This window comes from Selaginella moellendorffii, unplaced genomic scaffold (assembly GCF_000143415.4).
Source record: "Selaginella moellendorffii unplaced genomic scaffold, v1.0 SELMOscaffold_2, whole genome shotgun sequence".
In the NCBI taxonomy this organism is placed as follows: domain Eukaryota; kingdom Viridiplantae; phylum Streptophyta; class Lycopodiopsida; order Selaginellales; family Selaginellaceae; genus Selaginella; species Selaginella moellendorffii.
The window spans coordinates 1,459,214-1,481,121 of NW_003314263.1; the positions used below are offsets into that span (position 1 = coordinate 1,459,214).

The 21,908-nt window shown below is 44.0% G+C and overlaps 3 protein-coding genes, 1 non-coding gene and 1 pseudogene across 10 annotated transcripts; 3 read left to right on the top strand and 2 right to left on the bottom strand.

Moving 5' to 3' along the window:
• Positions 1-421: 421 nt before the first annotated feature.
• LOC9662016 (shikimate O-hydroxycinnamoyltransferase) lies at positions 422-2,129 on the top strand. Of its 3 annotated transcripts, XM_024661744.1 has the most exons (4): positions 422-871; positions 924-1,661; positions 1,754-1,903; positions 1,970-2,129. In XM_024661744.1, exons 1-3 carry the CDS (start codon positions 434-436, stop codon positions 1,859-1,861), a joined length of 1,284 nt encoding a protein of 427 aa, XP_024517512.1. In that variant the 5' UTR covers positions 422-433; the 3' UTR covers positions 1,862-1,903; positions 1,970-2,129. The 3 variants fall into 3 exon arrangements, with proteins under 3 accessions (XP_024517512.1, XP_024517507.1, XP_024517517.1); XM_024661739.1 differs by having other exon boundaries at positions 1,754-2,129; XM_024661749.1 differs by having other exon boundaries at positions 939-1,661; positions 1,754-2,129.
• Positions 2,130-3,671: 1,542 nt separating this feature from the next.
• Positions 3,672-6,687, bottom strand: LOC9660932 (annotated as a pseudogene).
• Positions 6,688-9,688: 3,001 nt separating this feature from the next.
• LOC112351694 lies at positions 9,689-10,468 on the bottom strand. Of its 2 annotated transcripts, XM_024690045.1 has the most exons (4): positions 10,289-10,468; positions 10,072-10,194; positions 9,888-9,924; positions 9,689-9,822 (listed from the first exon to the last, which is right to left on the bottom strand). In XM_024690045.1, exons 1-4 carry the CDS (start codon positions 10,401-10,403, stop codon positions 9,801-9,803), a joined length of 297 nt encoding a protein of 98 aa, XP_024545813.1. In that variant the 5' UTR covers positions 10,404-10,468; the 3' UTR covers positions 9,689-9,800. The 2 variants fall into 2 exon arrangements, with proteins under 2 accessions (XP_024545813.1, XP_024545807.1); XM_024690039.1 differs by having other exon boundaries at positions 9,888-10,194.
• Positions 10,469-10,599: 131 nt separating this feature from the next.
• LOC112351683 (pentatricopeptide repeat-containing protein At3g06920-like) lies at positions 10,600-20,529 on the top strand. Of its 4 annotated transcripts, none has more exons than XM_024690032.1 (3): positions 10,600-10,965; positions 18,171-19,689; positions 19,761-20,521. In XM_024690032.1, the coding sequence occupies exons 1-2, from the start codon at positions 10,902-10,904 to the stop codon at positions 19,664-19,666; spliced, it is 1,560 nt and encodes a 519-aa protein (XP_024545800.1). In that variant the 5' UTR covers positions 10,600-10,901; the 3' UTR covers positions 19,667-19,689; positions 19,761-20,521. The 4 variants fall into 4 exon arrangements, 2 of the variants coding, with proteins under 2 accessions (XP_024545800.1, XP_024545791.1); XR_002994245.1 differs by lacking the exon at positions 10,600-10,965 and having other exon boundaries at positions 17,708-19,689; positions 19,761-19,958; positions 20,057-20,529; XR_002994246.1 differs by lacking the exon at positions 10,600-10,965 and having other exon boundaries at positions 17,708-19,689; positions 19,761-19,864; positions 20,057-20,529.
• Positions 17,561-17,634, top strand: TRNAI-AAU. Its single transcript has one exon. It is a non-coding gene; the product is annotated as a tRNA-Ile (tRNA).
• Positions 20,530-21,908: the final 1,379 nt, after the last annotated feature.

Below are 21,908 nucleotides of genomic sequence, written 5' to 3' on the forward strand. Positions count from 1 at the left end.
AGCCCCCAGAGTCCCAAGAATTTCCTGCTGCGTTAGTAGAAGACATTCTACTATTAATCTAAGAATAGATTAAAAGGGAATTTAGAAAGGACGGAATCGTGAAAAACTCGGCCGCAACAAGGGCACGGATCTTCCACTCCACCCGCGCCAGCACTGCCAAAGCCCTCGCGCGCTCTTGAGCCAAGGGTTCCTGGCCCCTTTGATTCTTCCTCTGCCACTGTCCTCTTGCCATTAGATCGTTCGCCGCTCCGATACCATGTTGTATTATGAAATGTTGTGTTATTATTATGACGGTTGATACATGGTTAAATGTATGGGTTTACCGTGACGATCCGTGGCGGTGTCTGGATCGCTCACGTGGCGTGTGCGGACGGTTTTGTTCACTCCCACACGTGATTCAACCCTTTTGCGAATTCAAGAGATAGCCAAGAGAATGGGAGCTCTGTGGGGAGTCGATCTGAAGTCCACCTCTGTTATCGTCCCGGCATCTCCAACACCAATTCAGGAACGACGTTTTCTTTCGAATTTAGATCAAGTGTTTACAGGCCAGTGGTACATGAACACGGTGTGGTACTTCAAGCCAGCTTCGGGTCATTTGATTCAAGACCAGGATGCTTTTTTCAAAGGATTGAAGGACTCATTGTCGAGGTTATTGATTTACTATCCAGCTCTCGCGGGGAGGCTGGTGAAGAACGAGAATAACAGGTTCGAAGTCGAGCTGAATGACAAGGGAGTTATTTTTCGCGAGGCAGTTACCGAGGCAAGATTCGATGACTGGGAAGACATCAAGGATTGCACAATAGAAGCCAAGCTGACATTTGAAGATACAATCATAGCGGACTACAACACCGCTCCACTCATACGAACTCAGGTAAATTAACAGACTCAAAGCTTCTTGTAAAGCTCGCTGATTTTCTTTCCAGGCTACCCTCTTCAAGTGCGGAGGGATCGCTCTGGGATTTAGTATGGCCCATGCAATTCACGATGGCTGGGCTGCGATGGAGTTTGTGAAATCATGGTCGGAACTTCATATGCATCTTCCAGTGTCAACTCCGCCAGTGTTTGCAAATCACCTGATGAAAGCCAGAGATCCACCAGCGGTGAGTGTTCCCATTAAGGACTACATTTCAGTTCCAAAGGTTGAAGGGTCTCTCAGCAGCAACTATCAGATCTTTGAGGAAGGAGCTCCATTGCCATTCCAAGCTATCACCTTCAGGTTCACAGCTCAACAGGTGGACGAAATCATCCAGGAGGTCAGAACCGGTCCTTGGAAAGTCGAAGCCTCCAGCTTCGTTGCAATGGCGGCATTCACCTGGAAGGTGATGACCGAAGCCAGAGAGCTCCCGGACGACACCACAACTCGGTATGTCTACCCGATAAGCTGCAGACAGCGCTGGCAACCACCTCTTCCTCGCGGCTTCTTTGGAAACACGGCTCATCTTTCGTCATTAGCAGCGAAAGCCGGGGACATCAAGAACAAGCACGTCTCCTACGCTGCAAAACTCATCTACGACGACCTCTTAGCCACAACGACGGAGTATCTCAAGTCGGTGATAGACTGGATGGAGATTGAGCTTCAGAAGAACGACAGAGACATCGGTTTTGCCTGCGACTTCTACTCTGGAGCCGACGTGCAGAGCACGAGTATGGTCAACTTCCCGATCTTCCATGTGGACTTTGGATGGGGAAGGCCTATTCACAACTCCTTCACGTTCCAACCACTCTTGGGAGACGGCCACGCCTACTTGTTCCCAGCTCCAGAAGGTGGAAGAAACCGACTTGTTCCCATCTACATGAAGAGACTTGCGATGAAGAACTTGTTCCGAAACGAGCTCTTTCGAAGGTTCCAGCCCGATCTTAAAGACTATAGCTACTACAACGATTGAGAACAACAGACTAAGAGGTACGTATTTGGATTGGACACTGACGATGTGCCACGTTTATAACTTTGTACATGGGGTGGTCGAAGCTGGGAGGAGCTTGGAGAGCTAGGTGGAAGTGATGCGACAAAAAATGGGAATAGCTTGGACTTTCTCGTGTGTTCTTCGCTCCCTGGAATTGCATCAACTGGGTCCTTGTTTGGGTACTCACAAGCTTAGGTCGCAGGGATTAAAATATCTGGCAGGCTGGTGGTGTGATGACCACCATCTTTGTGCAGGAGGTCTTTACGAGCAGCCTGGACATTTTTCTGGCGCCAACAATCAAGATCTGAACCGCCCAACTCACTAGCTCCACCATCGGCAAGGTCACTCCAATCTCCATTCAGATTCTCTTACCAAGAGGCCATTCAAGTTCCGCTGTGGGCGGGCCCACATGTTTACTTTTGATAGAGCCTTAAACAAATGCTGTATTGCATCTCAGCTGATAGTACAAACAAGAAGCTTTCCTTCTGCCATGAGGGCATAGGACCATCCTATCTCTAAGTCTTCGTTTACGGTGTGGCTCCAAGCATAGCAAGGAGCTCATCACAAAGGCATGAAGTCCAGTAGTGAGTGGCCTGCTGCTAATGCAATAATATGTTACATCCCTCCAATCTTGGCATGTTTTTGGTTCGTAACATATTATATATTTTTGGTTTGCTTAAGCATATTTGAATATTCTGGGATATTCTACTATCTAGTGGTTGTTGTTCATTTAGATTAATTTTTTATTTATAATTTATAATTTATTCTAATTTTTTAAATATATTCTAGTTTATTCTACCATATAATTTTAGTTATAAACTTTTAATTGATCAATTGGATTAATAAATAATAAGCACTACAACCAAGCAGTGCTATATGCAATGCATAGCAAATTATTATTCTGATTGATTTTCATGATACTTTTAATTAGTATGATATTCTCATGCATTAAAATTTGAAGGATAGGCATTTCATTTGCATCAATTGCATTGTGGTCTCATACTTCCAATTAGGCACTGCATGACCCTCAAAAACATTTATTATTAACTGCATAAATACAACAATCACTTGACAAATGCACAATGAGCCATGGAGGAACCCTTTGGAATTTATAATCCAAATTAATATTATGGTTAATTATATTTCTCAAAGTTATTTATGACTCCACATAAAAACAATTTTGTTTGACACAAAAGTTCTTCATGCGTCTTTCACTTATGCAGTATATATAGTGTAGTTAGATGATCCACTGCAACAATATTGTTGGTATTTATAAATTTCTGTAGATTTCCTGATACTAAGAATCCAAAAATTGATTAAAAAACCTATGCTCACTTCGAGTTTGTATATTGATAAATAAAATGTACAAATATTCTTATTATCATATATTACATATTCCTTTTTTAATTATACCTTATGACATACAAAAACAATATCAATTAAACATATATTCACATTCTTTATATTGTTTTGTATTATAATAATATTTTTTGAGGACTCCTTTTAAGGGTTTTTCGTTAGTATTGTCATCTTTATTATTGGATACACTGAGCACGAGCACGGTCAACTTCCTCCAGGTGGACTCCGGAGGAGCTGGGAACAAGTAGGCGTTGGCCGTCTCCCAAACGTGAGGCTGGAAGAAGCCGACTTGTCCCTGAGACTTGCGATGAAGAACTTATTCCAAAACGAGCTCCAAGCCGGACCTTAAAAGACTATAGCTACAATTGAGAACAGGTCATTTCTTGTATGAGAAGTATGTATGATTGGATTTGGACACTGACAATGTGCCGCGTTTGATTTCATATGAATGTTTTCTTACAATTTCCAGGAGTAATCCAAGGCACTGGTATCAGTGCCGTGTTATTCCGTCAGCTCAGCTCTCAAAAACATAAAGAAGAAGAGACAAACCTTTCCGAGATCGTTCGATCATCCGTAGCGAACGGATTTTCTGTGGTGGTCAGCTGGAAGGTGGTGCTGCTGGTGGGGGCTGCTTGGCGGATCTGAGCTCCAGGGGACCACCAAGCTCAGCTTTGAGATCAAACATCCTCTTTAGAGCGTGCATGTTTTCCAGTGTCTCGTTCACCGTCCTGGCCTCACTGCCATCGCTTCTCAAGTTTTGCATGGGCCCGTGGAGCAGCTTGTTGACGATTCCCCCGCTGAGGTCCTCGATGAGCTTCCTGTTCTTCTTGGACAACTCGTCGCCTCCCATCTTCGCCAGGCACTTCTCCAGCTTGCTGGTCCGGATCCTCTCCGCGTAAGCTCCCTCCACGCCTCGAAGCTCCGGAGCTCCTCCTCGATAATGGTCTGGGCCTTCATGGCCTTCCTCCTCCTCTCTTCCTGGTTGGCGGTCACCACCTCTTTCAAGTCGTCCACATTGTAGAGCCTGACTCCGGGGACCTCAGCAACACAGGCTGCAACGTTCGAGGGACCGAGATATCGATGAAGAACCTGGTTCCCAAAGGAGCAGCCGGGATCTTCTCAGCGTCACCTTTGTAGAAGAGTGGCTGGTCTGACGCTGTGCTCGTGAAGACAACGTCGGCCTCCCCGGCACATCTCATCATCTCGTCCAGAGACTGGTATTCGACCGTGGAGTCTGGAAACTCGGCCTGGAGCTCGCTCACGTGCTGCTGCGTCCTGTCGACCACCACCATCTTGGTGCAGCCTTTGGAGATGAGGTGCTTGACGAGCAGCTTGGACATCTTCCCGGCACCGACGATCACGACTTGAGCCGCGGAGAGCCCTCCATAGCTCGCAACTTTCATCGCTGTTAGCTCCACCACCGCAGAGCTCACCGACACCGCCCTGGCCGCAATGCTCGTCTCCGTCCGGACTCTCTTGCCAGCCGTGATCACCTGCTTGAAGAGCCCATTCAAGTTCCTGCCGAATCCGTTGGCACCCTGCCCGACCTTGAACACCTGCTTGACTTGCGCGAGAATCTGCCCCTCGCCCAGCACACACCTTGAACAAATGCTGTGTCGCGTCTCGGTCGCGTAGTATGAACAAATGCTGCCGGTGTTCTTCCAGAGGAACTCCACTAGTCTACCAATACAAAAGGAAGTTTTTAAGACTCTAGCACCAAGAACTTGAGAGCTCACCTCCTTAACACCACGAGAGAGCCACCACGTAAATCTCCATGCGATTACACGTACTTAGAACCGCCGCCTCCTCTATATGGTTGTGAGCAACGAGCTTGCCGATTGCGCGTGGCCATTCCGCCTCTGGAACGGCCAACTTCTAACGTAGCTCCACCAAAGCTGTGTGGACGCTCAATCCTCTTCTCGCTAGTATATCCTGCCAAGAACACAATCCAATCCAATCTTATCAGCTCAATCCAATCGACCCATGGAAGAACGAGAAAAAAAAAAGGAAAGCTAAACTTACTGTCGGTGCCGGCATTTCGGAGCTGTTCTAGAGCTGCCAAGCTCGCAGCCTTGGCCCTGTGACTGGGAGGAAGACGAGCGTCTCCTCCTCCTCCACCAATGGAGCAAGCTCTCACGAGCACAGCCTTCCTGGGAAATCTACCAAAATCTCGATGGATGCAGTCAATCCTTGCGACCTACACAATTCTGGAGCTGCTGGAGCTGCTGCAAACCTCCGTTATCAAGCCAATAAGAGCACAGGCCAATTGCACCTGTGGCAGCCATTGGTGACAGGATCTTCGGCATGGAGATGTTTAAGATCTTCGGGCAAGTGCTGGATTTCGTGACAGTGTGCCAGTTTGGAAGAGTTCTAGATGTGGTGACCAGGTATCTTTCTCTCTTTTTCTTTTTATCCGTTTTGGCAATGAATGCAAGGGCATTTTGCGCTCCTCCAGGTCGGTAGCTGCATTGTTCGAGCAAGAGGGCTGTAGAAAGATCAGGGATCAAGCAGCCAAAGAAAAGGTTATACTTCTCAAGATCGTCTCCTAGGATCGCCAGGAGCTTTTCAGGAAGCAATGCGGAGAGCCCATCATCAAGAAATCCTTTGAGAAGAGGGAACTTTTGCTAGGAAACCATTTGAACTGGAGAACACACACAGCTGCGGTTATGATTTTTCTTGCAACTCCTGCACTTGCAGCCAATGCTCTCAAGACATGCTCCTGTCTTCTGAAAGAATGCTAGTAATTTTATTCTCTTTTTGTCCTTCAAGAAAGATGAGGTTTTTTTTTTCCTCTAGATTGGAGCTCATTGCAGATCCTTCATGCTTGCAAACTTGTAACAATTGACTTGATGAGACCAAGTGCTAGGTAAGTCTCGAAATTTTATGTAAAACTTCTTTTGGATTGATCAATCATTGCGATTCAAGAATACTTTCAAGTCAAATGTGAAGACATTTTTTAACAACGTGGTGGATGAATTCAACAATTGCATAATGAGCTGCAAAAGCTGCATCCCACAAAAGAAAGATGAGGGGTATTTCCCAATCCTGTGCGGTGCAAGCAAGCAAGTTGGGATCACATGTCCAAGCAGAGAATGGGGTGCTGATGGAGGGAGTGTTGATGTTTGCTGTGTTGGGAGGCAGCCAAACTACATGGGGCAAGAGAGGAAGGCATTGTGACAAGTGTTGCATGTAAAGTGTTAACCATGATTGCACTTATCATCTATCTTGTTGCGAAAAAAAGCAATTTCAAGTTTTGCATATGCCCAATGACATGACAAAAATTAAGTAGGGCTTTGGGCCAACAACTGTGATTAACCCAAAGTTAATCAATTGCTTCATTCAAGATTTGTCTCTTCAATGGCAGTGGCAGCAAGCGATCCTAATGTAGGGTCTCAAGACCATATAGACTACAATTACCAGTCATCACTAGATGATGTCTTGCAGTAGCAGCAACAAGTTCTAGGTGATGTAAACATGGGTGGAGAGAGCAATGAACCAGGTTTGTGTTTATTTTGATAAGGTAGAATCTAATCACTTTCTTTTCTAGGATTTGAGCATTTCTTGAAGTAATGGGTTTGTAACGGGATTTTTTAGATAAGCGCAAATTATATAGCATCCTAGATCCTAGTGTTTGGAATATAATTGCTTCCTCTGAGGAAACAAAATATGCATGTATTTATATTGTAGATTTACAGTTTCATTCGGGTGGTGAGCCACTTCTTATCTATGTATTATCTCAGTACGGTAGGTATGATTTCCAATATGAGGTCCACTCAACAAATATAACATTAACATCGAGGTTTTTTAATATCAATTTCACTGACAACTACAATATACACCATGTAACAGCTTCGATGGCAGCCAATGCTACTGATAAATACAGCCACCTTTTTAAGCCATCTATTGGCTGTGTATTCAACACTACAAGGTTAGAGCTAAGAATCTGAAATATCATTTGGGACTCCATTGTCTCTCAGTAGATAATTTTTATGGCCACACATATTCAAGCATGGCTAGAGAAGGCTCCTCCAGTGTTTAGCTTTGTTAAGTTATCAAACATTGTTCCACTAAGTTAGTTTGTAAAGGATATTTTGCTTATACTTCTGCAATAGTTGTTGTGGCAATCATTAGTGTGGATCAAATGCCTAACACTACATACATCATATTCATTGTTGATGATCTTGAAGCTAAAAACACTTATAAGATATTTATAATATTCTAACTGGATTTTTTGGGTAAACTTCAAAAGCAAGTGCATGTGCTAGGTGATATGGACCATGTCTATCATGAGCTCAAATTGTCATGGTTTGATAGGGATATGCTATGTCATATTTTCTACCATCTCCAAAGAACTAAAGATAAAAATGTGTTAAAGATTGCACCCTCAATTATTGTTTTGAAAATTCCTCACAATACGTCTTGGGACCATATACAAAAGCAACTACACTCTATCTCATCCATATATGGAAACAACTTCTTTAGGATATGTCTTTCTTGATGTTTACCAGTTGTTCATAATACATGTTTTGTCAATAGATGCATGTCCACTTCATCCTTGAAAACCTTCAAGCAATCTCTATTTCAGTTTAATGATGAATAACAAATTATATTTAATGATATCCTTAGCATAATTAACAACCCAATCGAGCAAAATTGATATATTTTCATCGATGGTCCTAGTGGTACTAGTAAAATTTTTCTCACACTCTTATATATATATATATATATATATATATATATATATATATATATATATATTTCAACTTTTAAACAAAAATGTAATTAGTATGGTCTGGATAGATATTACAAGCATTTTATTGCATAATGGTCAGCTTTTGCTATTATAGATAATAGTGAAGCAAGCCAAAAAATTAAAAATGCAGATGTATTAATATGGGATGAAATTAGTATAGTTCACACACATGCATTTTTTGCCATTAATTTAGCATTACAAAAATGAATTACCTTTTGGAGGAATTGTTATTATTACAAGTGGTGACTTTAGATAAACACTATTGATTATTCCACACTATTGATTATTTGATTATTTCAAATTCAGTAAAAATAAATAGGTTATAGAAATTTTTTATAACACTTTTACTAAAAAGGAATATGAGACTAATTGAAAACAACTCTTTATTGGCTGATTGGCTTCTTTGGATTGAAAATGGTAATAATTATATAAATTTACCCAATTTGCCTTCAAAATCTATTATATTACCTTACACATAGATAATAATGTCCTCTATTGTTATTTCAAACCCCTATGTTGCATTTAATAAAGTTATACTTACCCCACTTAATGATGATATTTTTCCCATTAATAATGTTATATTCTCTTCCTTACCTAGTGACATACATATTTATGAAAGTGTTGACTTTGTTGATATTGAACACGTAGAAGATTTTTCAATTGAATTCCTAAATTCCTTTCTAGTCTTCCACCACATAAACTCTTACTTAAAGAAGGTATTATCCTTATTTTATTAAGGAATATATGTCCATCAACTAGACTATGTAATGGTACACACCTCATACTTAAACATTCCTTACCAACAATTCTAGATTGTGAAATTATATTAGGCCAATTCAAAGGTACATAAGCTTTTATCCCTTGAATCACTTTAGAAATTCCATTTAAAATGTCTAGAAGACAATTTCTAATGCATTTAGGGTATTGCTTTACAATCTCTAAATGTCAAGGCCAAACATTTGACCAAGTTGGAATATATTTGCCACATCCAGTTTTCAGCTATAACCAACTTTATATGGCTTTTATCAAGATGCAAATCACTAGCAGAACTAGGCATTAAAGTAAAAAACACATCATTCCAAAAGATAGTTATTCCCTTAAGTCCTTCTACTTTCACCATCAACACAATATATAAGGAGGTTTTATATTAAATCCTCCATGCATTGTTTGTAGCACTGAAACAAATTCTTAATATAAGTTTAATGAATAAATAAAAAAAGCCTTGAAAAGTTTGTATTATAACTACAACATTCAAAACAGTATTTACTAATAGGACAGCATATGCTGGGCTAAGTGCTAGTTATCCATCTATTTATCTATAAATACAAATGTATATAAAAATAATATTAAATTTAATAATAATTTACTGCGCATTGCATGCAGCAATGCTTGGGTTGCTTAATAGTAACATCATTTTTATCTAGTATTTTAGAAATCTAATTGATCAATAATTGTAAACATGTTTATAATTTATAAATCAAGATTAAGCTTATTGCATATCAACCATTAGAATAAATAAGAATATACTAGAAAGTGTTTAGGATAGTTTATAAATTATAACTAACAGATATAGCATGATAAATTATTCAAGCATATTCTAGGTTTTGCTTAAGCAAACCAAAAAATAAATTTTATAATGTTCACATTTTCTTTAGTTCTTTTTCTCTTTGGATTAAGAAGTAAATTAATTATTCTTCATTTGATGAAGTTGACACTAATGAATAAAAAATCTATCACCAAGCAATCCACTATTTTTATATACAAGATCAATAGCTATGCTGTGTCTAACAGGAGCAAATACCCATCCTATAACCAAAACAACAAAAACCAGTAAGAAGAGAAACAAAGTTCTCAGGATTCAAACAACTCACATATCAGCAGCGCTAAGCGCAATTTGATCTCCAGATCCTGCAAATCAAGAGGGAAAACTCAATGTCTCGAAAGAAAACAAAAAATCAATGTAAGAGGTGATGTCAACATATTGCAGAAGAGAGAGAGACAGAGAGCACACCCCATGGGCTGAATCGTGGCGTGGCGAGAGAGGAACAAACCTACCTGGGGAAGAGGAAACGGTAATTTCAGCCTTGCGCTTGGTAACCAGCGTGATCTTCTTGGTAACCGGCCGATCTTGCCTCCCATTACCAGACGCCTCCACTCTGATCCTCCTCAGCGGATCATCTGGCGGATGATCAAACATCACACATTGCGAACCAAGAACAAGAAAAACAAAATCCCCAAAACTTCACGCTCGCGCGTCCGCCCAAAGCCCTACCATTGACGAAGACGCCATCGGTGTCGAGCTCCATCACCGCCCTGTGCCGATCTGCAGCGTTGCTGCTACTCCTCGCACATCCATCGTCCTCCCAAATGCGCCTCCAACTCCCCATCTCTCTCTCTCTCTCTCTCTCTTCTATTTCTTCCCTCTTCTTCGCGAATCGAAATGTTACGACGCTGTTTTATCGCCCAGTTAGGTCACAATCATCGAACGACACGTAAGCGCTGTAAGCTTTGGACACCTGGCGCGATCTCGTTTGATTTTCTCCTTTTTAAATTTTCTAGGGTTCTTTACGAACTCCATGGACAATATCTTCCAGCCGCATTCTCAGGCCTTCAAACAGCGGCATCATCGTCAGGGGCGTGGCCGACGATTTCGATCAGAATGCGATGAAGACCAAGGCTCCAGGCAAGGCGAGGGAAGATGGAGAGGCCACAAAGGCGGGCAAGGAGAAGGAGGACAAGGAGGAGGTGAGTGAATTGGATCTACTGGATTTGCAATTCGCGAAAATCGAGACTACAACAAGAACAACAATAGCAAGCCGGAGTCCCTGGAGCCAATCGTCCAGGAGATCCCGCTCCTACCGCCCTTTGGATCTGACGAGGAGCTCATGGAGTACGTGACAGCGGTCATGAAAGAAACGCCGTGGCGGCAGCTCTACACCAAGCTCGCAGTTCTAGTCAAGGCTCACCACGTCCCAGAGATCATCAAACGAGCCAGGGATTCGCCAGTGGTGTTTAGTTTCTTCATGTGGGTGAGAGCCAGGTGACACATCCGTCTGGATTCCTCCATGTTTTACGCTGCTCTTCGAGGTTCTAAGCTCCACCGACAAGCCGGAGGAGATGCTCGACCAGATGCCAAAGTGGATTCCCCATTGTTGTGACGGTGATGCATGCTTACAGGAGGCTGGACAGGGCCGGGGACGCTCTCAAGCTCTTCTTGAAGATGGAGGAGCTCGGGGTGAAGTATCCGAAGACCTTGACTTTCAACTGTATGTGCGACTTACAGTTTGATATGGTACACAAGAGGATGACGATGATGAGGAAGATGAACGCTCTCATGTACGAGATTCTCATCGCCAAGATCTGCCGGGCGAGCAGGCTTGCTCGCTCTTCCGGGAGATGATCAAATCCGGCTATGCTTCTCCCGCGGACTGTCTGCCGGTGGTGGAGAGCAGCTACAAGAAGTGCAAGATCGAGATGGTGTGGAGCTTCATCAAGGAGCTTCCCAAGCTTCCGGACTGCGATTTCGACGAGAAGATCATATACTCTCTCGTCAAGAGACTTATGATCTGGCTAGGAAGCTGTTTCAATTGGTGATGAGCACGGGGAAGAAGTTGCCAGCGGATACTTACAACCTTTTCATCCTCAAGCTGCGCACGACTGACGGCAGCGAGCAGACCTTTGATCTCATGAAGCAGAACGGATGGCGTTCCAGACACGCGCAGCTCGCTGGTGCGAGCGGGATCGATCGGCGAGGCCTATCAGCTCTCTGTGGAGATGATGGACAAAGGCTACCAGGCTATCACTTACATAATCGTGCAGATCCTCAACAGGGACGGGAAGATGAACGCGAGCACCGTCACGGAAGCCATGACGAAGCTCAAGGAGAAGGGAAAGTTTGAGGGAGCAGGGACGTGCCTCGACAAGCTTTCGTAGCAAAAACTTTTGCCGTCTGGGAAAGGCAAGGGATCGAAGGGAAGGTTCTGGTGAAAGTCTTCCAAAAGGATGGATGGAGGCTGGAAGATCTCTACATGTTTCGTTCTACTCGCAAAAGCTTGAGTTTTTCGTTTCACTGCGCTCTCGATTTGATAGTTCTGTTTTGTTTTGTGCAGTAGCTTTGAGAGAACTTTTCACTGCTGTGAGTGATCTGAAGCATTGATTTGTGGAGAGAGAAGTTTGGAGAGCGGTGTGTGGAATATCTCCCACACGACGACAATAATGCAGGTATGGGATAATATTCTCTCGAAAGTGCGGCTGCCTCCACTGTCGCTGGCGGCTGCGCAAAGCGGCCACGCTATATATAAAGTCGTGGAGCCAGGTGATAACTCGCCACTCTCATTTTCAGAGCTCTCAGTGCTATTTGATTCCTTCCAGCTTGACATCTTTCTTGCAGACCGCTTTCAATCGATCGTCTCTGTTCCCCAGCCTCGAGAAAAGTCCACTTTGCTGTTCCAGTGCTTCTCTAGCTCGTCCGTCTTTGAAAGATCAAGCTTTGGCCGATCTGGTTGATCCGAGATGGGATTTCTGGCAAGGTTGTGGGACGATGTTGTTTCTGGGCATGATCCTGGGATGAATCTGCGGGATCCAAAGCTTGAAGGATCATCGCAAGGAGCTCCTTTCGCCCAACGAGAGAAAGACAAGTCAGGGAATACGAGTGATCGAGAACGAAGAACCGGAGATCCTAGCATTACAAGACAATTATCTCCCAGTGTCTCGGATTGGCTCGTTCTCAGCATTCTAGACAGATAAAAACAAGAAAGCTTCTCAAAGTTTGCTCTTTGCAAAGAAAGATCTTTGTCTTGTGAAAGTCCTGCTCTTCGCAAAATCTACGTGATCTAAGCTTGAAAAGAAAAATTTTCTAAACTGAAGTTCTGATTGGTGGATCCAAACTTTCGATTCGATCTTGGATCTAATGATTTTGTTCCGCCAGGAAATTTCAACCATCAGTAGCGGAAGTTCTTTATATTCATCGCCACCATCTCAGAGAACATCGTTTGGTCTTTCACATTCTCTCCAGTGTTCTTACTTACCTTGATCTCTTTCTTTCAGCGACCTGTGAATCCAGACAGCGAACGCTTTGAATTGGACTGGATTCATGAAAGTCGCCGAGAATTGAATTGAATGCCAGCGCCCTCGAGAATTCCTTCTCTACACTGCCATGGCGATGGATCCCTCCTCCTGGAAGTGGAGGAGCAAGAGCATGGCTTCCCTCTCCAGACGAAGCCCAAGGTAGAGGATCATCAAAACGTAGGCCAAGATCGCGAGAGCTCCCAAGGGCCCGAGCGCCGCACGGTACAAGCTCGCAGCGCTGGAATCCATCACGGCTGTGGAGACGAAATAGCCGCCAGCAAATGCGACGCAAATGCCAATCGCCCACGCCACTAATCTCATCATCAACACACAAAGGAAGAAACAACGCATCGATGGATAGAAAAGGAATCGCGAGGACCTACAGTGGTTCCTGAGCCCTCCATCGCCGCAAGAGCCACAAAGTTCTCCGCGAGAGAATGGATGGAACAGGACATCTTATATGATTCTTATCATATAAGTCCCATCTTATATGATTCCCCTCCACTACGAGGACGTGATGGGCATCCTGGAAAGGAAGAGAAGATCGCGAGATTCACAAAACGAAATAAGGCATTGTTTTGGATCTATGGTGAGGGCTCCAGATCTGCGTTGGAGAGAGGAATTCCAAGGCAGAGAGAAAGGAAAGGAACCAAGCACCACACTCATACATACAATGCGGGTTATCTGAATTTCCTAAAATTAAATGCCCTGGGTGTTTGGTTGTTCGTGGGAGAGTGGAGCTCCGAAGATGGCTTTGGATATGATGCAAAAAAGTGACTACCATCCAAGCATTTTCTCAAAAGGCTTGTGTGATTCCAGAAGGAGGAAGTGAGCTTTCTCTGGAAGTACTTCACAAGGAGGATGACATGAGCGAGCTGCAAAGATTGTCAGCTGATGCTACAGCCGATCCACAAAAACAACTTGCAAGAGAAAATTCACCACCAAGGTCAACAATACTTTGAGCGTGAGGCTTTATTCGCAAGTCCATCACTAGCATCTTTAGCCAAGTTACAGACTTAAGATGTTCGCTTTGGGAAGGCTGGCCGATATCAGCAATAGAGCCACTCATCTCCGCATTCGTGCCAGGCCGGAGATCCCAGAGCTTTGTGTTTCCAGTTTTCATGCGAAACGATAACCAGGGTGCACCTAGTTTCAGAACCAATTGTCGGTATAAGCAATCAAGGAAACGTTTTGTAGAATTACCTCGAATTGCCTCGAATGGAAGGCTCAGTGGCAGAAGACCTGGAGGAGTTCAGCAAATAAACAGCTCATGAGATCATCAAAACAGTTTACTATAATCTGTTAGTCTCATGGTTCTTGGTGGGTGCCACAAGACCTTGTAAATAGCTAGTGAATGAATGAATGAAATGAAACCGAGAGGAGATTCAAGTTCTATACCTTTAAATAGTTCCAGCTCTGCATATAATAACCTAAAATTTGGTGAAGTAATCACAAGAATGGTTAAGGAGCTCCAGGGGTTCGTTTTATATTCGTTGAAGCTCAATCGATAATGACCAGATAAAGTTAGCACTTAACAACCTCAAAGTAAGCACAAGCACAATGCCAGAAAACTATACCTGGACATCAACTTGCACTTCAGGTACTTTCTGAAAAAGATTCTGCAAAGGATCACATGTAAACCTTGAGCTTACCATCAATTCTGACTACCATGTTTACTCCTGAAATCTATCAGTAAGAATATATAAAAGAACAAAATTCCAGATGCTTACGTCCATGTCTAAAACATCGAGATGGACAGCATAAACTTCCTGTGACATCCGTTTGAAAGCTTTAAATGACCAAGATCAACCTCGATGTACTGCCTAGGGTGGGTGCCAACAGTCCAAGTTGGTTCTAATCCACATAAGCACAATGGAATTCATCCATGTGACTGGCTTGGGCTGTTTCTTTCTCTTCATTTGTGTTTCCTCTTGCCCTGGCTGCTCCTGAGCTCATGGAACTTGCCAATTTCAGCTCTAAAGGCCTTGTTGCAGGAAGATTACTGCCCACCAGCTCACAACACTAAGGAGATATTGCACATAAATTCTTCAGTGAATCCTTCTTACTCCTAGCTTCTCAGTCATGACAGAAACAGCCTCTATCTCTCTCCCACACACAACTTTGTTCTCAAATGTGCCTAGGAACACTGTTGGTTTGCAGCTATTTGCAATGCACACCAAGATTCTCAAATCCAACTTGCCCAAGAAGGTGACAAGCTCTTTCTTGCATCAGGACTTGCTCCCAATCAATCCAACTCTGTAGAGAATTCTCTTAGGACTTCCAGAACGTTCAATATCCCCTCTCTGCAATACTAGAAAGATGGGACAAGCTTAGAATCCTCTCTAGACACTCCAGAACTTCTTTGAACACACTTAAATTGCTGTTATAAGCTTGGGAACATTGCTGGAGTGCAGTTTGCCAGTTACAAAGAGATTCCTCTCAAAGAACACTCTCCTCTTTCTAACAAAGATGCAAACTTGTTTCTAAAACCAAAGGGTCACAATTGTCTTTCCAGCTTCCTTTTTATCCTCCAAAGCTGAGATCCTTCTGATATTTATGATGCTTGCCATATCCCAGCTTAAGATATCACCATATGCCACATGGATCAAATGACACTTCAACTATTTCTAGCATTTCTCCAGTACAACTATACTGCCTTAACCACCTCTAGGATGCAAAATTCTTTTGCACCTTCATCATACCTGCATTTCTTCAACCTTTCCATCCTTGTTTTCAGCATCCTCTACTATCACAACTTCCTTCACATGTTCTAGTTCTTTTTTAGCTATCGAGACTTCCTTCTTGGTTACTGATGATGCTAGGTTCCCTTGAATTCCCCTTCTGTCACTTTCCACCTCCTCCAAAAGGCTCTAGTCTCAAGTCTTCTTAACTTCATTGCCTCTGCTGCTTACTCCTTTTGCCTCCTCTTGATGTTGATGAGCTTCCTTGATGCCTGGTCCTTGTAATGGACTCACCTCAGTCCCACTTATAATCTCCTTTAGGTTCAGTTGATTATGTCATGCTGAAGCCTTCATGTCCCTAGGTCCTTCTTCCAACAAGATTCTTCACTCTTCTCCATCCTTCAGCTCCTGGCTTACCTTGGCTGTATGCTGGGAATTCTGATCCTTAGAATATTCTCTCTCTCTCTCTCTCTCTCTCTCTCTCTCTCTCTCTCTCTCTCTCTCTCTCTCTCTCTCTCTCTCTCTCTCTATGTAGCACTTTAGAACAAAAGAAAAAGATCACCATTTCACATAAAAGAGTGAAGGGTTAACAAGTGGTAACTGAATTCCTAGCCAGCTTTTGGTTCGTAGGTTGATTCTCTTGTCTTTCAATATTTTTTTGCAAGAAAATTAGAGTGTTTTTTGAGATTTATTTCTAGAGAAGCCAAGAGTATGCCTAAATGTTTTATTTGCATCAAGTTTCATCAAATTCCAACATTTAGAAGTGATACAAGGTAAATTTTACTCAAACTCATGACTTGGTGCATATGAGGGTATTTTAGGGAGATTTTCTTTTCTTATGTCACAAGTTTATGTTCTAAGTTTCATGTCTTAATTTATAAGTGTTGTATTGGAGTATCTCTCATGTTCTCAACCCATTTCTTTGTGTTGAGTGGAGAAGATTTAAAAATTACTACATATCCTTACTTTGAGTGAGTATAGAGTTTTTCAGAGAGTGTTTTGTTTTACCTATTCTGGTAATTTCTTTCTGTTTAAGCTTATTCCACAGTCTAGCATTTGCAGTAATTTAGTTTTGACTTGGCCTTTTTCACAAAGACTAGTCCTTAGTGACTTGGGAAGTTTTTTTAACTTCACCGTGAACTAGAATATTATATAGCACTTTTGGTGAGCAAGTCTTCTAGCTCAAATGCAGATGCCAAGACAAGAGATTTGAGTAGAGTGACTCATTTCAATTTAGCTAGAGGTGATCCATTTCCCTTATAATCAGGAGGAGTGCATTAAGTTTCTATTATATCACTTGTACTAACTCAACAACAAAAAATCAACAGCCACCCCTACCTCCTACACTTCCAGCACCAACAATCCATATTTTGGAATGGAGCTCCTTTTTTTTGGGCCAGGCTTAGGGATATTAATGGATGATTATATTATAGTGTTCTCATATAATGCCATAAAGTGTAAAGTCTTCTCATAGTATATGTAGCCAAGTATGATATTGGGTGCTTATGTTAGAGTTAAAGGAGAAATAGAACTTTAGGGCACTATATAAGTTATAAATTTTCCTTTGCCAATTTGTTAGTTTAGCTTGATTAATTTTTAACTTGCCAAGATCCACTTCTATTGTATTAACTTCTACTTAATTTTACTTTGTTTCAACTATTCACTACATGAGCAATGAAGTATTAGCCATTTCTTCATAAATTCCTAAACTCTTTTCCTTAATTCTTCACATGAGAACCTAATGCACCTGGCGGGATCTCGAATCATAAAGCTCCAGCAGAAGAGGTTTTATAACTGGCCTTCTAGCTCAGTTGGTCAGAGCGTCGTGCTAATAACGCGAAGGTCACAGGTTCGAGACCTGTGTGGGCCACTAATCATTTTTTTCTTTATGCCTTAATGTCTTAGGGCTTTGTTTTTCTTTTTAAATGCGAGGGTTTTTCTAGGGTTCTTGCGAGATGAGGGTCGGATTCCAGATCGCCAGGGCGGTCGCAAGAGCGCTCCATGGATCCGGCAATGCGGTATCTTCCAGCCGCATTTTCAGGCCTTCGAGCAGCAGCATCATCGTCAGGGGCCTGGCCGACGATTTCAGCAGCCTCTTCGATCAGAATGCGATGAAGACCAAGGCTCCAGGCAAGGCGAGGGAAGATGGAGAGGCCACAAAGGCGGGCAAGGAGAAGGAGGACAAGGAGGAGGTGAGTGAATTGGATCTACTGGATTTGCAATTCGCGAAAATCGAGACTACAACAAGAACAACAACGGTGAGTGATAGCAAGCCGGAGTCCCTGGAGCCAATCGTCCAGGAGATCCCGCTCCTACCGCCCTTTGGATCTGAGGAGGAGCTCATCGAGTACGCGACTGCGGTCGTGAAAGAAACGCCGTGGCGGCAGCTCTACACCAAGCTCGCAGTTCTGGGTGATCAAGTCAAGGCTCACCACGTCCCAGAGATCATCAAACGAGCCAAGGATTCGCCGGTGGTGTTTAGTTTCTTCATGTGGGTGAGAGCCAGGCGACACATCCGTCTGGATTCCTCCATGTTTACGCTGCTCTTCGAGGTTCTAAGCTCGACCGACAAGCCGGAGGAGATGGAGTGGCTCCTCGACCAGATGCCAAAGTGGGGGATTCCCGTGGAGGACTCCATGGTTGTGACGGTGATGCTGGCTTACGGGAGGCTGGACAGGGCCGGTGACGCTCTCAAGCTCTTCTTGAAGATGGAGGAGCTCGGGGTGAAGTATCCCAAGACCTCGACTTTCAACTGTATCTTGCGATTACTCCTCAACGCGGGCCGGAACTTACAGTTCGATATGGTACACAAGAGGATGACGATGATGAGGAAGATGAACGCTCTCACGTACGAGATTCTCATCGCTAAGGTTTGCCGGTTTGGCGCCGCCGAGAGCGCGTATGAAGTTTTCCAGGAGATGAAAGATGTGGAGCACCAGCCGAGCGTGGCTGCTTACGCGAGCTTGGTGGAGAGCTTGAGCAAGGCGGGTAGAGAGGACATAGCTATCCAGGTGCTGGAAGAGATGGAAACTCCTTCAGCCGAGGTTTACAACCCGCTGGTGAGGAACTTGGTCCTGGCAGGGAAGCTAGGCGTGGCACTGACACAGTACAAGAAGATGCTGGAGGCTAAACTCAAGCCGGTTTCCTCGACTTGCATTCCCATACTCACGGAGCTCGTGATCACCGAGAGAAGCGAGCAGGCTTGCTCGCTCTTCCGGGAGATGATCAAGTCCGGCTATGCTTCTCCCGCGGACTGTCTGCCGGTGGTGGAGAGCAGCTACAAGAAGTGCAAGATCGAGATGGTGTGGAGCTTCATCAAGGAGCTTCCCAAGCTTCCGGACTGCGATTTCGACGAGAAGATCATATACTCTCTCGTCAAGGGACTTATGGACAGGGAGAGGCTTGATCTGGCGAGGAAGCTGTTTCAGTCGGTGCTGAGCACGGGGAAGAAGTTGCCGGCGGATACTTACAACCTTTTCATCCTCAAGCTGCGCACCACCGACGGCAGCAAGCAGATCTTCGACCTCATGAAGCAGAACGGATGTGTTCCGGATACTCGCAGCTACAACGGCATGATCGAGGCGCTGGTGCGAGCGGGATCGATCGGCGAGGCGTATCAGCTCTTTGTGGAGATGATGGACAAAGGCTACCAGGCTGATGCGATCACTTACAAGCTGCTCATGCAGATCCTCAGCAGGGACGAGAAGATGAACGCGAGCACCGTCACGGAAGCCATGACGAAGCTCAAGGAGAAGGGGAAGTTTGAGGCAGCAGGGACGTACCTCGACAAGCTTTCGCAGCAAAAGCTTTTACCGTTTGGGAAAGGCAAGGGGATCGAAGGGAAGGTTCTGGTGAAAGTCTTGCAAAAGGATGGACGGAGGCTGGAAGATATCTACATGTGAGACGCAAAAACTTGGGACAAGATGTGAGTGGAACTTTATATATGCTTATCCTTTCACTTCGCTCGATTTGATTGTTTTGTTTTGTTTTGTGCAGTGGCTTTGAGAGAACTTTGCACTGCTGTGAGTGATCCGAAGCATTGATCTGTGGAGAGCGAAGTTTGTGCGTGGAATATCTCCCACACGACGACAATAATGCAGGTATGGGATAATATTCTCTCGAAAGTGCGGCTGCCTCCACTGTCGCTGGCGGCTGAGCAAAGCAGCCACGCTATCTATAAAGTCGTGGAGCCAGGTGAAAACTCACCACTCTCATTTTCCGAGCTCTCCTCGTCCCTCGCTAGTGCTGTTTGATTCCTTCCAGCTTGACATCTTTAGTTCTCTCTCTTGCAGACCCTTTCGATCGTCTCAAGCCTCGAGACAAGTCCACTTTTGAGCTCCAGTGCTCGTCTGGCGAAGGTGTGAAAAATCAAGTTTTGGCCAATCTGGTTCATCCGAGATGGGATTTCTGGCACGGCTGTGGGACGATGTTGTTGCTCATGATCCTGGGATGAATCTGCGGGATCCAAAGCTGGAAGCATCATTGCAAGGAGCTCCTTTCGCCCAACGAGACAAGGACAAGACAGGGAATATCAGTGATCGAGAAGGAAGAACCAGAGATGATCCAAGCGTTACAAGACAACTATCTCCCAGTGTCTCGGATTGGCTCGTCCTCAGCATTCTAGACAGATGAAAGAAAAAAACTTCATTGTCTTGTCAAAGTTTGCTCTTCGCAAAGAAGGATCCAAATCTATTCCTTCGTCTTGTGAAAGTTTGCTCTTCGCAAAAATCTATGTGATCTAAGCTTGAAACGAAAAATTTCCAAATACTCGAGTTCTTTGACTGAAGTTCTGATTGGTGGATCCAAACTTTCGCTTAGATCTTGGATCTAACGATTTTGTTGCTATGCAGTGTCACAAAATCTCAGAAAAGTTTGAAACATCCAGTAGCAGAAGTTCATTATATTCATCACCATCAGAACATCGTTTGGATCTTTCACATTCTCTCCAGTGTTTTTGCTTCAGCGAGCTGCTCCGATTGGATCCACCAAAGTCACCGAGAACTGAATCGTCCAGCGCCCCCGAAGTTCCTTCTCTACACGACCATGGCGATGGAGGAGCAAGCATGGCTTCTCTCTCGACGAAGCCCAAGGTAGAGGATCATCAAAACGTAGGCCAAGATCGCGAGAGCTCCCAAGGGCCCGAGGGCCGCACGGTACAAGCTCGCAGCGCTGGAATCCATCACGGCAGTGGAGCCAGCAATCGCGACGAAAATGATGAGTCTTATCTTCTACACAAGGAAGACGAAACAAACAATGCATCGATGAATAGAAAAGGAATCGAGAGAATCTACAGTGGTTCCTGAGCTCTCCATCAAGAGCCACAAATTTCTCCGCGAGAGAATGATGTGATTCCTCTGATAAGGAAGAGAAGATCGCGACTCACATAAAAAGCATTGCTTTGAATCTATGGTGAGGGCTCCAGATCTGCGTTGGAGGGGTGGCTGCCAAGGCAGAAAGAAAGGAGCCATCGCCAGTCTTGTCGCACCACACTCATACAATGCGGATCGGATCGCTTATCGCGCATTGCAATCAGTACGATGGTGCGCCGCCAAGAACCCTAAACTATCAAGCCCATGGAAGAACCCTAATATATGAGATTAAAGGTTTTAGGTCATGTTCTTCAAGGAGAGGATGGCATCTACTCGAGAGAACACGCTCGAGCTGCAGAGTCTCAGAGATTCTCGACGAGTTTTCGATGCGATTAAAATCCATGAGTCTGGTTTTCCTAGCGGCTCTTGGTCCACACGCATCACACAATTGATCACGACTGGATGATGGATTTGTATGCCAAGTGTGGACGTCTAGACAACTCGATTCAATGGAGCAGCACATCATTTCCTGGACTGCGATCATCACAGCCACCAAGCCCGATCATCGAGCTTCTTTCAGCGTTCTGGGAAGAAACAAGGCGATCTATACATAAAATTGAGAAAGCAATGAAATACACTCATTTGGTCTTGTTGACTTGCTTTGCTCGCTAGCAGTTTAGTTGAAAAGCTCGCCGAGTTGAATTATTTCTACCTTGAATTTTAAGTTCGAAATGATTCTTGACTATGCAAGGGCTTATAGGGAAATGTTTTGTGCGTGTCAATGTCTTACAAAAGGTTGGCAAAGGAGCTGGTTTTTCTTCATTAGACTTGGTAT